Source organism: Melanerpes formicivorus, unplaced genomic scaffold (genome assembly GCF_026170545.1).
Source record: "Melanerpes formicivorus ecotype bairdi unplaced genomic scaffold, bMelFor1.0.p_v2 SCAF_95, whole genome shotgun sequence".
Taxonomy (NCBI): Eukaryota; Metazoa; Chordata; class Aves; order Piciformes; family Picidae; genus Melanerpes; species Melanerpes formicivorus.
Genome location: NW_027142447.1, coordinates 1,561,529 through 1,578,327, shown reverse-complemented (window position 1 = coordinate 1,578,327; position 16,799 = coordinate 1,561,529). Strand labels below are relative to the sequence as shown.

Below are 16,799 nucleotides of genomic sequence, written 5' to 3'. Positions count from 1 at the left end.
GGGTTAGTTGTTTAGGTGGTGTTGGATTGGTTGATGGGTTGGACACGATGATCTTGAAGGTCTCTTCCAACCTGGTTTGGTTTATTCTAAACTACCAACACATGAGAGGCAGTGGGGCTAGGCAGCTGGTGGTGAACAAACAAACAAGAAGGTGGCAACATCTTCTATTTAGTCCAATTTAATGTGGTTAAAGTTAATAGCACCTTTTTGATCTTCCGTAACTCCAGAGAGCACTCATGTGATAGGCTATGCCCTGGCATGTTGCTGTACTCTCATCAAGAACTCAGGCAAGTGTTCTGTTGTTCCTTTCCTCATCCAAAAAAGCCCAGAATTCCAGGACACCTGCATCCAGTCATCTCTGAAAACCTTTAAGTGGGAAAATGTGAGAGGGTGGAGCCAAGAAAGAACTAATTTTTGGCCACAGAACAGTTTACACACCTCGTTGCCTCAGGGCAAATGTCTAGTAGGGAAACATTTCAGCTGGGAAATGAGTGAGCTCTAATCAAATGAGATACAACAAAGGAAACAATGATAAATTCTGGGCAACTCTATTATAAGTGACTTTGGCTGCCCCTGACAGTAACTACAATAAGGCATCACACTGTAAAGCTCTTTAGTAAAGCCTGCTCAGTATCTTTGGTCATGGATCATTGTCCAGTTCTGGGCCCCTCAGTTTAAGGACATCGAAACACTTGAGCGCGTCCAGAGAAGGGCAACAAGGCTGGGGAGAGGCCTTGAGCACAGCCCTGTGAGGAGAGGCTGAGGCAGCTGGGGTTGTTTAACTGAACAGGAGGCTCAGGGGTGACCTCATTGCCCTCTACAACTACCTGAAGGGTGGTTGTAGCCAGGAAGGGGTTGGTCTCTTCTCCCAAGCAACCAGCACCAGAACAAGGGGACACAGTCTCAAGCTGTGCCAGGGGAGGTTTAGACTCGAGGTGAGGAGAAAGTTCTTCACCGAGCGAGTCGTTCATCATTGGATTGTGCTGCCCAGGGAGGTGGTGGAGTCCCCATCCCTGGAGGTGTTCAAGAGGGGATTGGATGTGGCACTTGGTGCCATGGTCTAGTCATGAGGTCTGTGTTGATAGGTTGGACTCGATGATCCTCGAGGTCCTTTCCAACCTAAGTTATACTGTGATACTGCGATCACTCCATCGTGGAAAGTAGTATCCTACAGGTGTCAGTCAGCAACAAAGCTGTGACTAATGCACACCTGAGTCTCCAACCAACTCATTTTGATCCACTGCCCTGAAAAAAAGCTGTTGCTTCAAACATGTGATGGGGCTTTGAAACAGGAAACCAGCATTCAGAGTTGAATTAAAATGTCTGTCTGCCAACTGGCAGATCCAAGCAAGCTGGAACCACATTGCTCCTCCATGATGAAGCACTGAGGGGCCACAACTGTGTCAGACGTGGCAAGCTGCGAGTGATTTCTCTGTATACAGAAAATAACACAGAAAAATAACTAAGGTGAGGGACCTGGTATGAGATTATGGGCAGAAGGCAAATTTGTAGTTCTGCTGATTTTTATGTCCTATTCTGAAAGTCTTGGCAGCAGTGCCTCCAAATCTCCTCAGGCTGACAAAAGCATTAGCCTTTCTTGGTTGACAGCACAAAGGAGCTTCCAACTTCGTTCCTCACAGAAGATCATGGCCTCCTCCTTGCAAATACAGCAACGTTTTGCAAATGTAGTGTTGATTTGTAATGCATTGTGCAGGTCTCTCAAGGTGCTTTACAAGTGCCAAAGCAGCTGCAGCCTGCAGGGCCTGCAAGGCAATCAATACCAAGCCTAGTTTCACCATCTGATGGCCAAGGGAGTCCTAAGCAATTAACAAGCAAATCCAGTACTAAGAATATCCAAGCTTGAATCCAGTCCCCAGCTCTAGTTGCTACACCGGTTTCCTTAAGCACCAAGGGAGTGTCCAGAGGAACTGGAAACCATCATATAACACAACTAGAGCAAGAGCTATTGAAAAGCAATCACAGAATGGAATGTGTTGGAAGGGACCTTTAAGGATCATCTTAATTCCAGCCTTCCTGCCATGGGCAGGGACACCATCCACCAGACCAGGATGCTCAGAGGCCCATCAGACCTGGCTCTGAACACTTCCAGGCACAGAGTATTCACAATTTACCTGGACTTATTCCAGTCTCACTATTCCCACAAGGAGGAATTTCTTCCTTGTATCTAATCTATGCCTACCCTAAGTTTACCCTCGACCTAGGCCCCAAACCCTCAACAGTGCTACAGGCTGGGGTCAGAGTGGCTGAGAGCAGCCAGGCAGAGAGGGACCTGGGGGTACTGGTTGACAGCTGGCTGAACATGAGCCTGCAGTGTGGCCAGGTGGCCAAGAAGGCCAAGGGCATCCTGGCCTGCATCAGGAACAGTGTGGCCAGCAGGAGCAGGGAAGTCACTGTGCCCTGTGCTCAGCACTGGTTAGGCCACACCTTGAGTCCTGTGTCCAGTTCTGGGCTCCTCAGTTCAAGGATATTTAGACACTTGAACATGTCCAAAGGGCAGTGAGGCTGGGGAGAGGCCTCAAGCACAGCCCTGTGAGGAGAGGCTGAGGGAGCTGGGGTTGTTTAGCCTGGAGAAGAGGAGGCTCAGGGGAGACCTCATTGCTGTCTACAACTCCCTGAAGGGAGGTTGCAGCCGGGAGGGGGTTGGTCTCTTCTCCCAGGCACTCAGCACCAGAACAAGAGGACACAATCTCAAGCTGCGCTAGGGCAAGTTTAGGCTTGAGGTCAGGAGAAAGTTCTTCACAGAGAGTTGTTAGCCATTGGAATGTGCTGCCCAGGGAGGTGGTGGAGTCACCATCCCTGGAGGTGTTCAAGAGGGGATCAGACTTGGCACTTGGAGCCAGGGTTTAGTTAGTCCTGAGGTGTTGGGTGACAGGTTGGACTCGATGATCTCTGAGGTCTTTTCCAACCTTATTGATTCTGTGCTTCTATGAACTGCAGCCCCCCCGCCCCATTGCCCGTTCCACCGCACAGCCCACATCTCTCCACAAACACTGCTGGGGAAGGGAGGACAGCTGAGCCCAGGGCTGTCATTCCGCCCCGATCAGCTGACCAAGAGGCGGCGGTGGGGGCCATGAGAGACCTTCCGCGCCGGTGGCAGGGCAGCGTTAGTGCCTCTCGCCGCTGCCATGCTCCTTGCACGCCGGTGGCAGGGCAGCGTTAGTGCCTCTCGCCGCCGCCATGCTCCTCGCACGCCGGTGGCAGGGCAGCGTTAGTGCCTCTCGCCGCTGCCATGCTCCTTGCACGCCGGTGGCAGGGCAGCGTTAGTGCCTCTCGCCGCTGCCATGCTCCTTGCACGCCCGTGGCAGGGCACTAATCACCATCGCCATGCTCCATGCACGCCGGTGGCAGGGCAGTGCTAGCCCCTCTCGCCGCCGCCATGCTCCTCGCACGCCGGTGGCAGGGCACTGCTAGCCCCTCTCGCCGCCGCCATGCTCCATGCACGCCGGTGGCAGGGCAGTGCTAGCCCCTCTCGCCGCCGCCGTGCTCCATGCACGCCGGTGGCAGGGCAGTGCTAGCCCCTCTCGCCGCCGCCGTGCTCCATGCACGCCGGTGGCAGGGCAGTGCTAGCCCCTCTCGCCGCCGCCATGCTCCATGCACGCCGGTGGCAGGGCAGTGCTAGCCCCTCTCGCCGCCGCCGTGCTCCTCGCACGCCGGTGGCAGGGCAGTGCTAGCCCCTCTCGCCGCCGCCATGCTCCTCGCACGCCGGTGGCAGGGCAGTGCTAGCCGCTCTCGCCGCCGCCATGCCCCCTCCGCGCCCCGCCTGCGGCAGCCCAAGATGGCGGCGGCCGGACCTCGTTACCTCACAGCCTTAAGGCTCTCCGGAAATTTGAGCCGCGGCGAGGCGAGGCAGCCACAGCCACAGCCCACTGGGCTACGGCCGAAGCGGCGGTGGAAGAGCTCCCCGCCCCCACAGTAGCGGCCCGCTGCAGGGAGCGTGGCATTCCCCGGGCCCGCCCCCGCCCGCACCATGGCAACAGCAGCCCGAGGCGCCATGAGCCGCTCGCTGTCGGGCCCCGTGCAGGTTCCGCTCCTAGAGGACGGCCAGACGGCTCCTGGCCGGACTTGCGACTGCCCCTACGGTACCGAACCTGCGCCCCCCGCCCCACCTACAGCCCCGGGGCAGGGGGGGGCACCGGTGCGGCAACCTGACCCTCTCCGTGGGGAGGAGGACCGCGTCCAGCGGGGGTGGGCTGGGCCCGGGGCGGGGGTCGGGGTGGTGGGCGAGGGGATGGGGAGGGTGGTGAAGCGCTGTAGCTGCCCAGGCGGAGCTCCCATCTCTCCTCGGGCCTCTCCTGCTGGCCGGCCAGCCAGAGACGACCAAGGGGCTTTCAGCAAGCGACCGGCAACTATCTGGAAGGGAAAGCAGGTTTGGAACTGGGAACTGGGTGCTGCCCCGGGGGCAAGGCAGAGCCCCACAGGGGTTAGGCACTGGGGCCGACAGCAGTGACAGTTGCCAGGAGTGAGGAGAGCCTTGGGACTAGGACACACTGGCGAGTTGAAGGAAAGCCTTCTCTATATCCCAGAGGGAAACATCATGGAATCATAGGATCGTTTATTCTGGGAAAGACCTTTAAGATCATTGAGTCTAACTGTTACATAACTCTACCAAGTCTGGTTCTAAACCATGTTCCCCAGCACGACATCTCTGCATGTTTTAAACACCTGCAGGGATGGGATTCAACCACCTCTCTGTGGAGCCTGTTCCAGTGTCTGAGAACCCTTTCAGTGAAGAAGTTTCTTCCAATAGCCAACCCTAAACCTCCCCTGGTGCAACTTGAGGCCATTTCTATTCATCACTTGTTACTAGGGAGAGGACACCAACACCCCCCTGTCTCCAACTGCCTTTCAGGGAGTTGTGGAGAGTGAGGTGGTCTCCCCTCAACCTCTTTTTCTCCAGATTAAACAATCCCAGTTCCCTCTGGGAACTTCTCCCAGCTTCTCCCTGTAAGACTTGTTCTCCAAACCCTTCACCAGCATCATTGCTGTTTTCTTGACCCTCATACAGTGTATTTCCCCTGATTACCATTGCAACATGGTTTCATTTTTCCTCTTTTACATCCTCATTGTCTATTGAAGTTGGCGCTTTCCAAAGATGTAGATTTTATTTCAAAAGTAGAGTTTATTTTGCTCATGCTCCTGTTCCACAGCATGGTAGTGTTACAGCTCTGAGGCTCATTTGTGTGATGGTGGAATTTCTTTGATATGGAGACATGTATTTCATTTTCTTTCTCTCCTAGTTTGATTTATACTCTGTTATGGACAGAAGAGGGAATTTAAGCCTGATGATTCAAGCAGATGCCTCAAATATGTAACTGGTTACATTTTATTCCTTATCTTTCAGACCCACTGTCAAGTGAGAAGGACCATTCAAAGTCAGATGTCCATGTTCAGTTTGGTGATAAAGTGGTAGGTGTTGGCTGAAGATAATTCATAAGGTTCAACAAGACCAAGTGCAGGGTCCTGCATCTGGTTCGAGGCAATCCCAGGCACAAATCCAGGCTGGGCAGGGACTGGCTGGAAAGCAGCCCTGAGGAGAGAGACTTGGGGGTGCTGGTGGAGGAGAAGCTCAACAGGAGCTCTCAGTGTGCACTTGCAGCCTGGAAAGCCAATCAGATCCTGGGCTGCATCAAGAGAAGTGTGGCCAGCAGGTCAAGGGAGGTGATCCTCCCCCTCTACTCAGCTCTGCTGAGACCCCACCTGGAGTACTGCCTCCAGTTCTGGAGCCCCTATTCCAAGAGCGATCTGGAGGTGCTGGAATGTGTCCAGAGAAGGGCCAGGAGGATGATCAGAGGGCTGGAGCACCTCTCCTGTGAGGACAGACTGAAGGAGTTGGGGCCGTTCCCCAGCCTTGTTGCCCTTCTCTGGACATGTTCAAGTGTCTCAATATCCTTCTTAAACTGAGGGGCCAGAACTGGACACAGGACTCAAGGTGTGGCCTAACCAGTGCTGAGCACAGGGGCATAATGACTTCACTACTCCTGCTGGCCACACTGTTCCTGATGCAGGCCAGGATGCCACTGGCCTTCTGGCCTTTCACACAGTGCCTCCTCACTTGGGATATACTTGCACTACAGCTCAAGGTGCAGACAGTTTAAAATGAGCTAGGTAGCAATAGCTAAGCAGCCTGTAAAGATCTCAGACCCATCCTGATTTTTCATGTAAGGTCAGCACAGTTTAACTTCCTAGCTAGGCCTTTAGCTAGTTAGCCTATGCTTAGCTCCCTATTGCATTTGCTCCCCTGCTATCAGTGTTCACCCTAGGTACTTTAAAACCAGCTAGGGCATGTCTGTGGGAGTGGCAGTCATACCTTTAGACAGCAGTGCTTGATGGCTGGACTGGCTGCATATAGAAAGAAAGCCAAAAGAAAACAGACTTGGTGCAACTGCACAATGAACTGCATTTTAAACAGAGTCCTCCTGAAGCTGTGTGTTTGACAGAGCCTGCAAGGCAGCTATTTGAACTCTGAAATTTCAGTTGTGTGAGGTTTAACAAGGCCAAGTGCTGGTCTTGCCCTTCAGTCACAACAACCCCAGTCAACATGTCAGACTTGGGTCAGAGTGGCTGGAAAGCTACCTGACAGTAAAAGACCTGGGGGTGCTGGTGGACAGCTGGCAGAGCATGAACCATCCTATATCAAAAATAGTGTGTTCAGCAGGACCAGGGAAGTGGTCATGCCCCTGTACTGAACGCTTGTGAGGCCATACCTTGAGAAATCTGTTTAGTTTTGGGGCCCTCACTACAAGAAAGACATTGAGAGGCTGGAGCTGGTCCAGACAAGGGTAACAAATCTGGTCTGGAGAACAGGTCTTCTGAGAAGCAGCTGAGAGAGCTGGGATTGTTTAGTCTGGAGAAGAGGAGGCTGAGGGGAGATCTCATTCTACAACTCCCTGAAAGGAAGTTGTAGTAAGGTGAGTGTTGGTCTCTTCTGCCAAGTAACCAGTGACAGGGCAAAAGGAAATGGCCCCAGACTGAGATATTGGGAAAAACTCAGTATTCAGTCAGGCACTGGAACAAGCTGCCCAGGGAAGGGTTGGACTCCCCTGGTGCAGCTTGAGACTGTCCTCTTGTTCTGCTGCTGGTTGCCTGGGAGAAGAGACCAACCCCCACCTGGCTACAACCTCCCTTCAGGTAGTTGTACACAGCAATAAGGTCTCCCCTGAGCCTCCTCTTCTCCAGGCTAAGCAACCCCAGCTCCCTCAGCCTCTCCTCACAGGGCTGTGCTCCAAACCCCTCCCCAGCTTTGTTGCCCTTCTCTGGACACCTTCCAGCAACTCAACATCTTTCCTAAACTGAGGAGCCCAGAACTGGACACAGGACTGAAGGTGTGGCCTAACCATTACTGAGCACAGGGCACAATGAATTCCCTGCTCCTGCTGGCCACACTGTTCCTGATCCTAGGCCAGGATGCCATTTGCCTTCTTGGCCACCTGGGACACTGCTAATGATCTAGTTGAGAATATCCCTGCTTACTGGAAAGGGAGTTGAACTGGAGGCCCTTTCCAGCCCAAACCATTCTATGATTCTACACAGATTCTATTTCTCGGGTTGCTTAGCCTGGAGAAGAGGAGACTCAGGGGAGACCTTATTGCTCTCTACAACTACCTGAAGAGAGGTTGTAGACAGGCAGAGGTTGGTCTCTTCTCCCAGGCAACCAGCAGCAGAACAAGAGGACACAGTCTCAAGCTGCACCAGGGGAGGTTTAGGTCAGGAGGAAGTTCTACACAGAGAGAGTGATTGCCCATTGGAATGGGCTGCCTGGGGAGGTGGTGGAGTCGCTGTCATTGCAGGTGTTCATGAGGAGACTTGATAGGGTGCTTGGTGACATGGTTTAGTTGATTAGATGGTATTGGATGATAGGTTGGACTTGATGATCTCGAGGGTCTCTTCCAACCTGGTTTATTCTAAAAACAATACAACTTTGAGTTCTTTATAGTGTTCCAAAATGGAGTGGACAGGGGCTGTGGTGATGTAGAGTTTTCCAAAGCATTGGCAGTTGGATTGCCTTTGAAGAAAAAAACAAAGCAGAAATGCAATCTCATTTCCAGCAAGCAGCTATTCATAGTAGGCTGCCTGGATCTTCATCATCTGACACTCTCTTACACCCTGGTGAGTCGGTGGACTGAAATGTCACCGCTACCCCAAATGCACCTGCGAGGGGCAAGTCACAATTCAAACCCCATTCCAGACTTTCCAGAAGCTCAAGCCCATGTAGCCTACATCCCTTCCACTCGAGTCATGACTGCAAAGATTATTGGCAACCATCAGCTTGGAGACTCAAGGCACATCTACCCAGGGAGGCTAATGCTTGGAAGGGAAGGTGTGGGTTTTTCTCATGCAGTCACTTGTGTGTGCTTCACTCCCATCCAGATATTTTTACCGCCTGCTAAAAGTGTTGCAGTACAAAGTGATGTAACTTTACTCCTGAAGTGGAAGATGTTGCTTCATTTCTGGAGCACAGCAACTAGGAGAGAGTTACTTGGGGTAATGTGCTAGAAGTTCACTTTGCTGCACATTCACAGTTACTGCACACTGACTCCTTTATGTAACGAGCTGTTAGACCCTTTGATTTATATATAAGTTTCGACACCGGAAAACAGCCAAAAGACTTCTCTGTGCATCTGCTGCTAGTCTGGTGTGCTCCACATCTTGAGAAGTGCCATCTAACCAGCTGACATCATTAGCATATGTATGCTGCCTCCTTTCCCCCCTCCCAAATGTGCAGTCCTGCAGATCACAGCAGTCTGAAATTCTGATCTCCTCAGTGCTGTTTGGAATCACTAAATCGCTGCCCCTCTTCTTTGTGTCCATGCAAAGGCACCAGTGCTCAGCAGCATGTTTAGCAGCTTGATCCATTTACCATGCTCCAGTCAGTGCTTGGAGGGGAAAGATCCAGGGCCTCCACTGATGGACTCAAGATGGAGGAGGAGGGCTCAGCAGCGCCTGGAAACTCTTCAGCAGCTTGCTGCGTAAGTGTTCTGTGGTTGGATAATTTAAAGCAAACATACACACAAACCCAACAAAAAAATGCATGCACACTGAAGTGGAGATGACTGCAATTTGCTCCTACTTACATTTCCCTTGGAATTAAGAGATTGCAGCTGTTGTGGAGTATGGTTGCCCATCTGTTTCTTACGGGGTGGATGTTGCAGATTCCTTCGTCCCTGTGTTGTCTGCTTTGCAATGGTGGCAGAGAAAGAGAAGAGAGTCATTCCAGTCTCTTACAGCTCAGATACAGCCTGGGGTTCAGTACTGGGGCCTGTTCTTTTTAATGTCTTCATTAATGATCTGTGTGAGGGAGTTGAGGGCACCCTCAGTAAGTTTTCAAATGGCATCAGTCTGGGTGTCTCTGTTGATCTGCTAGAGGGTAGGCAAGATGTACAACAGGTTCTGGACAGGTTAGACCAATGGGACAAAAGCTAACTGTCTGAAGTTCAGCAAGGCCAAGTGCCAGGTCCTCCATCTAGGTCACAACAAACTCATGGTAAGCTACAGACTTGGGAATGTGTGGCTGGAAAGCTGCAACTAGGAGAGGGACCTGGGGATGCTGGTTGATAGTCAATGGAATATGAGTCAGCAGTGTGCCCAGGTGGCCAAGAAGGCCAATGGCATCCTAGGTTATATTAGAAACTGTGGCCAGCAGAAGGAGGGAGGTGATTGTCCCCCTGTACTCAGCACTGCTGAGGCCACACCTTGAGTATTGTGTTCAGTTCTGGGCCTCTCACTGTAAGTAGGACATGGAAGTGCTGGAGCATGTCCAGAGAAGTGCAGTGAGGTTGGTGAAGGGCCTAGAGCATGTGTCCTAGGAGGAGCATTTGAGAGAGCTGGGTTTGTTCAGCCTGGAGAAGAGGCTGAGGGGAGACTTTTTCACTGTCTACAACTACCTGAAGGGAGGGTGGAGCGAGGAGGTGGCCAGCCTCTTCTCTTTGGTATCAAACCAAACCAAACCAAACCAGGTTGGAAGAGACCTTCAAGATCATCGTGTCCAACCCATCAACCAATCCAACCCACCTAAACAACTAACCCATGGCACCAAGCACCCCATCAAGTCTCCTCCTGAACACCTCCAATGACAGCCACTCCACCACCTCCCTGGGCAGCCCATTCCAATGGGCAATCACTCTCTGTATAGAACTCCTTCTTAACATCCAACCTAAACCTCCCTTGGTGCAGCCTGAGACTGTGTCCTCTTGTTCTGGCGCTGGCTGCCTAGGACAAGAGAGCAACTTCTGCCTGTCTACAACCTCCCTTCAGGTAGTTGTAGACAGCAATAAGGTCTCCCCTGAGTCTCCTCTTCTCCAGGCTAAGCAGCCCCAGCTCCCTCAGCCTCTCCTCACAGGGCTGTGCTCCAAACCCCTCACCAACTTTATTGCCCTTCTCTGGACTTGTTCCAGTGACTCAACCTCCTTCCTAAACTGAGGGGCCCAGAACTGGACACAGGACTCAAGGTGTGGCCTAACCAGTGCAGTGTACAGAGGCAGAATGACCTCCCTGCTCCTGCTGGCCACACTGTTCCTGATGTATGCCAGGATGCCATTGGCCCTCCTGGCCGCCTGGGCACACTGCAGGCTCATGTTCAGCCTACCATCGACCAGCACCCCCAGGTCCCTCTCTACCTGGCCACTCTCCAGCCACTCTGACCCCAGCCTGTTGTGCTGTCGCAAGAACTTACTTGATACCTGTGCTGCCTTCAAACTGATTTACCTATCAACAACATGTAGGTGCAAAATGTCCTGCAATTAACAAAAAACTGGGAAAAAAACATCCCCTCTCTCTCAGCCTGCACTGAGTGACTGTGTTGCTGATACAGAGGACAGAATATCTCCCAGCTGTCTTCTCAGTAGTTGCATTGCCTCTGCAAGGTTACCAGGAATAAGTGCTCATTTATTTCAGCAAAGTCAGCAGATGTAAATCAAGGGCATGCAAGAGGCAGGATCTGTGGAATAGAAGGGGCTATTTCACTGGGCTCCCATTGTGCCTATAAGGGCAGCATAATAGGATGAACAGCTTATGCTAATAAAGTTAGATCTTAAGAATAAGTGCCCACCTGTGCTGAATGAAACAGGAATCCATCTGGATGGAGCAATGGCCTGCTATCTAGAGTCAGCTAGTGGAACTAGCCATCAGCTCAATTATCTCATTTGAATTACAAACAACTCCCAAATAATAGGTTGATTAGTGCTGAGCAAGTATCTCAGGTTACTGCCCTGCATCTTGAAACATTCTCCTCCCTTTTGTTATGGGATATGACTGAAAGCCCTGGGATGAGATGACTTTAAACTTACCTTGGCAGTAAATTGAAGGTTAATGAAGCACCTCTGCAGGCTTTGCTGTAGTGGGTAGACATACTGTGTCTCCCTGAGTGCCACAATGCAGCTCACAGGGCTTAGATGAAGTATTTGATGACAACTGATCTTGCCCTGCAATCCTCTGTTTTGATCCCAGCTCTCAAACAATGCTGTCTGTTGTTAATTGTATCTCTGGAAATATACCTCTGTATATAAAATTGGGCAGCAGCAACCATCTCCAGCACCCACAATCCCATGCATCTGAGGTTAGGATTCTTACAAGTTGCCAAAAATGGTCTTACAAAACCCATGATTTTCAGGAGTTCCATAGAGATAAGGAAATGACACCTTAGTGACATGAGATAGGCTATAAAGAATGGAATGGAATGGAATGGAATGGAATGGAATAGAATAGAATAGAATAGAATAGAATAGAATAGAATAGAATAGAATAGAATAGAATAGAATTAACCAGGTTGGAAGAGACCTTTGAGGTCATTGAGTCCAGCCTATCACCCAACACCATCTAATCAACTAAACCATGGCACCAAGCACCCCATCCAGTCTCTTCCTGAACACCTCCAGTGATGGTGACTCTACCACCTCCCTGGGCAGCACATTCCAATGGGCAATCTCTCTTTCTGTGAAGAATCCAGCCTAAACCTCCCCTGGGGGTACTGGTTGATAGTAGGCTGAACATGAGCCAGCAATGTGCCCAGGTGGCCAAGAAGGCCAATGGCATCCTGGCCTGCATCAGGAATAGTGTGGCCAGCAGGAGCAGGGAAGTCATTGTGCCCTGTACACTGCACTGGTTAGGCCACACCTTGAGTCCTGTGTCCAGTTCTGGGCTCCTCAGTTTAGGAAAGATGTTGAGTTGCTGGAAGGTGTCCAGAGAAGGGCAACAAAGTTGGTGAGGGGTTTGGAGCACAGCCCTGTGAGGAGAGGCTGAGGGAGCTGGGGTTGCTTAGCCTGGAGAAGAGGAGGCTCAGGGGAGACCTTATTGCTCTCTACAACTCCCTGAAGGGAGGTTGTAGCCAGGTGGGAGTTGGTCTCTTCTCCCAGGCAACCAGCACCAGAACAACAGGACACAGTCTCAAGCTGTGCCAGCAGAGGTTTAGGCTGGAGGTTATGAAGAAGTTCTTCACAGAGAGAGTTGTTAGCCATTGGAATGTGCTGCCCAGGGAGGTGGTGGAGTCACCATCACTGGAGGTGTTTAAGAGGAGTCTGGATGAGGCACTTGGTGCCATGGTTGAGTTGATTAGGTGGTGTTGGGTGATAGGTTGGACTTGATGATGTCTGAGGTCTTTCCCAACCTGGTTAATTCTATTCTAGATAACTATTTCTTGCCTACACACAGAGGGAAATATTCATGAAGTGTCAAACTGTTTTGCTATGTATATGTGAGCATGAAAACCCCAAAATGCTATTGCTTGTGTAAGTCTGGGAATTTGACTGTGCAACCAGGGAAGCAGTGATTAAAACAGCCCCAAACCAACAACATAAGGAAGAACACTGTGCTGAAAGTACTTCTCAAGTGATATTCTCTATTTTGGCTTTTAGAGCTCAATCTTCTCTTCAGTTACCTCGAATTGTTTATGAGGATCCTGAAGTCAGCGGAAGGAATCGCTACAAATATTTTGCACGGTAAGGAATGGACTGAGCTGAAACAGAATTCAGCAGCTTGCTTTTGTGCAGTTTAAAGAGCACTTCAATAGATGCCAGAGCCTAGCTTTTAATGGCTTTTCTGTCAGTTGTTTGATCACAGCTATGGAAAATCTAAACAGCAACCAAATCATGTGGTGGGTTTTGTTCTCCCAAGTAACTACAGACAGAACAAGAGGGAAGGGCCTCAGGCTGCACCAAGGAAGGTTTAGGCTGAGCATTAGGAAAAAAACCTTTTTTCCCTGGAAGGGTTTCAGGCTTTGGAACAGGCTGCCCAGGGAGGTGGTTGAGTCACCACAGAATCACAGAAAGCTGTGTAGTTTTGGTGCTCAGGGAGATGGTAAGCCTCTGGGGGTCTGCAGGCATGGCTTGGTGTCTCATCAGTCTCTCAGGGAGAAGGACCTGTCACAAGGTCACAGCATTGCTCTGAAGAGGACTAAGCTGTGCAGCCCCAAGAGGAGTCCTCTTGCATGCTCTTGGAGGACTCCTCCTTGGCACTTGCTCCTGGTGTGAGGTTCCTGTAGCTGCAGCTTTTCTGCCTGTCATGTGGGACAGAGGGGGCTGCTCTTGCCCCTTGGAGTTTGCAGTCCAAAGGAGTACAAGGCAGCCAGGATGTTCTCTAAGTGGGAGGTGGTGGAGTCACCATTACTTGGAGGTATTTAAGAAGAGACTGGATGAGACACTTGGTGCCATGGTTTAGTTGATTAGATGGTGTTGGGTGATAGATTGGACTCGATGATCTCAAAGGTCTCTTCCAACCTGGTTAATTCTATTCTATTCTATGATGTCGTGGTGTAACTGGTAGAATAGGATTAATGGTTGGATTGGATGATCTCAGAAGGCCTTTTCCAACCTAAATAGTTCTGTGATTACATGATCTTAATCGAGAAAACTTTCCAAGTTTTTTCTCGAGGCCACACCTCGAGTCCTGTGTCCAGTTCTGGGCCCCTCAGTTTAGGAAGGAGGTTGACTTGATGGAAGGTGTCCAGAGAAGGGCAACAAAGCTGGGGAGGGGTTTGGAGCACAGCCCTGTGAGGAGAGGCTGAGGGAGCTGGGGTTGCTTAGCCTGGAGAAGAGGAGGCTCAGGGGAGACCTTATTGCTGTCTACAACTCCCTGAAGGGAGGTTGTAGCCAGGAGGGGGTTGGTCTCTTCTCCCAGGCAACCAGCACCAGAACAAGAGGACACAGTCTCAAGCTGCACCAGGGGAAGTTTAGGCTTGAGGTGAGGAGAAAGTTCTTCCCAGAGAGAGTTGTTAGCCATTGGAATGTGCTGCCCAGGGAGGTGGTGGAGTCACCATCCTTGGAGGTGTTCAAGAGGGGATAGGACATGGCACTTGGTGCCATGGTTTGGTTAGTCATGAGGTGTTAGGTGACAGGTTGGACTAAGAATTTGAAAGTCAGCTTTAAAGCCACTCAAAGGCTAAGGGAACTTGAACTGTAAGAATGCCTAAGAAGGAATTATCAATATCTTGCTGAGCCCATAGAGCTTTCAAGATACTTCTTGAAACAAGTAAACCTTACCAGCTGATTGTAGGAATTCATGGCAGGATTTCAAGAAGTTCCTGAAAAAACCTCTCTGAAATGCTGAGAGTGGAAAAAAAAAGTGAAGAAATTAGTGAAGTGTACACAAAATCTGAGCACACTCTTAACTTCTTTTAATCATTGCCTGGTTTGGGAGTTCCACTTTCTACGTTGACAGAAGAAGCTCTCTCAATCCTGCTGATGAAACTTTCTCTGTTACTGAAAGATCTGTGTCATATTCAGGCAAAATAATTAACCATCACAGTATCACAGTATCACTAAGGTTGGAAGAGACCTCGAGGATCATCGAGTCCAACCTATAAACACAGACCTCATGACTAGACCATGGCACCAAGTGCCACATCCAATCCCCTCCTGAACACCTCCAGGGACGGTGACTCCACCACCTCCCTGGGCAGCACATTCCAATGGCTAACAACTCTCTCAGTGAAGAACTTTCTCCTCACCTCGAGTCTAAACCTCCCCTGGTGCAGCTTGAGACTGTGTCCTCTTGTTCTGGTGCTGGTTGCCTGGGAGAAGAGACCAACCCCTTCCTGGCTACAGCCACCTTTCAGGTAGTTGTAGAGGGCAATGAGGTCTCCCCTGAGCCTTCTCTTCTCCAGGCTAAGCAACCCCAGCTCCCTCAGCCTCTCCTCACAGGGCTGTGCTCAAGGCCTCTCCCCAGCCTTGTTGCCCTTCTCTGGACACGTTCAAGTGTTTCGATGTCCTTCTTAAACTGAGGGGCCCAGAACTGGACACAGGACTCAAGGTGTGGCCTAACCAGTGCAGAGTACAGGGCACAATGACTTCCCTGCTCCTGCTGGCCACACTATTCCTAATGCAGGCCAGGATGCCATTGGCCCTCTTGGCCACCTGGGCACACTGCTGGCTCATATTCAGGCAGCTGTTGATCAGCCCCCACAGGTCCCTCTCTGTTTGGGAGCTCTCCAGCCACTCCGACCCCAGCCTGTAGCTCTTCATGGGATTGCCGTAGCCAAAGTGCAGCACTCAACGCTTGGACTTGTTCAATGACATCCCATTGGATTCTGCCATGCAACCATGCAACTATAGAACCTGGGCTGTGGAAAACCAGTGTAACTGCACTGAAATGAGTCTTTTACTCTCCTGCTTGTTGCCTCACATCTGCATTCTCTCTTTTCAGACCTCTCACCCCTCCTAGGAAGCTGCATCCACTAAATTTTGCTTATGCAGTAGCAATGTAAGTATTGAGTTCTGGAGCTCTGCTGTTGTAATGGGTCTCACCTCACCAGAAAAAGGTTGGGAAACTCTTTAGCTTGTGACCAATATTTTTCATAATGAACCAACAGGCAAAGCTTGTTAAGAGTTAGGGGTTTGTTCACCATTGAGCTTTCCTGAAGAAACAGGTGAGTGGCTCTGTCAGTATAGAAGTAGTGCTTTGTGGGTAAAGTTACTGGCTTTGACATGTGCCTCAAGTGTGTTATGGGGTCTGAAACAGAAAGCCAAATGTCTCTGGATCCTAGAAGAGACACTGATGTAAACAAGATTCTCCAATACAGCAACACTGTTGAAAAACTGTGGCATTTCATAGCAATCTCTGTGATAATAATATTGTGATGGTTCAGTACTGTGGTGTAGAGCAGCCATGGTGGAGTCTAGTGCAGTTTTCAGTGGGGATCAAATTGTAAAGGGACATAAGTAGATGCATTTCCTAGTAGAGTCAATGGAAGTTGCATGTGCTTACAATCATAACTGACTTTTTTTGTCCTGGAATTGGTGGAAAGACAATAGGTCCAGAGAAGGGCAACGAGGCTGAGGAGAGGTCTGGAGGACAGCCCTGTGAGGAGAGGCTGAGGGAGCTGGGGTTGCTTAGCCTCGAGGAGGCTCACAGACCTTACTGCTGTCTACAACTACCTGAAGGGAGGTTGTAGCCAGGTGGGGGTTGGTCTCTTCTCTTGGGCAACCAGCAGCAGAACAAGAGGACACAATCTCAAGCTGCACCAGGGGAGGTTTAGGCTGGATGTTAGGAAGAAGTTCTTCACAGAAAGAGAGATTGGCCATTGGAATGTGCTGCCCAGGGAGGTGGTGGAGTCACCATCCCTGGAGGTGTTTAGGAAGAGACTGGATGGGGTGCTTGGTGCCATGGTTTAGTTGCTTAGATGGTGTTGAGTGATAGGTTGGACTTGATGATGTCTGAGGTATTTTCCAACCTGGTCTGGTCTGGTCTATTCTATTCTATTCTATTCTATTCTATTCTATTCTATTCTATTCTATTCTATTCTATTCTATTCTATTCTATTCTATTCTATTCTATTCTATTCCATTCTACTC

At 50.4% G+C, this 16,799-nt stretch overlaps 1 protein-coding gene across 3 annotated transcripts in view; it reads left to right on the top strand.

Annotated features, from left to right (window-relative positions):
• The first annotated feature begins 4,003 nt into the window (after nucleotides 1–4,003).
• Nucleotides 4,004–16,799, top strand: part of CFAP91 (cilia and flagella associated protein 91) — a 49,677-nt gene continuing 36,881 nt past the window's right edge. Inside the window, exons 1-5 of one of the 3 annotated variants that reach the window (XM_068165943.1) lie at nucleotides 4,004–4,100; nucleotides 5,363–5,427; nucleotides 8,836–8,987; nucleotides 12,867–12,950; nucleotides 15,652–15,708. In XM_068165943.1, the coding sequence (XP_068022044.1) occupies nucleotides 4,013–4,100; nucleotides 5,363–5,427; nucleotides 8,836–8,987; nucleotides 12,867–12,950; nucleotides 15,652–15,708 (446 nt within the window). In that variant the 5' untranslated portion in view covers nucleotides 4,004–4,012. Of the gene's footprint in view, nucleotides 4,101–5,362; nucleotides 5,428–8,624; nucleotides 8,708–8,835; nucleotides 8,988–12,866; nucleotides 12,951–15,651; nucleotides 15,709–16,799 lie in introns of those variants that run through there. The other 2 variants (XM_068165945.1, XM_068165944.1) reach the window with 2 other exon arrangements.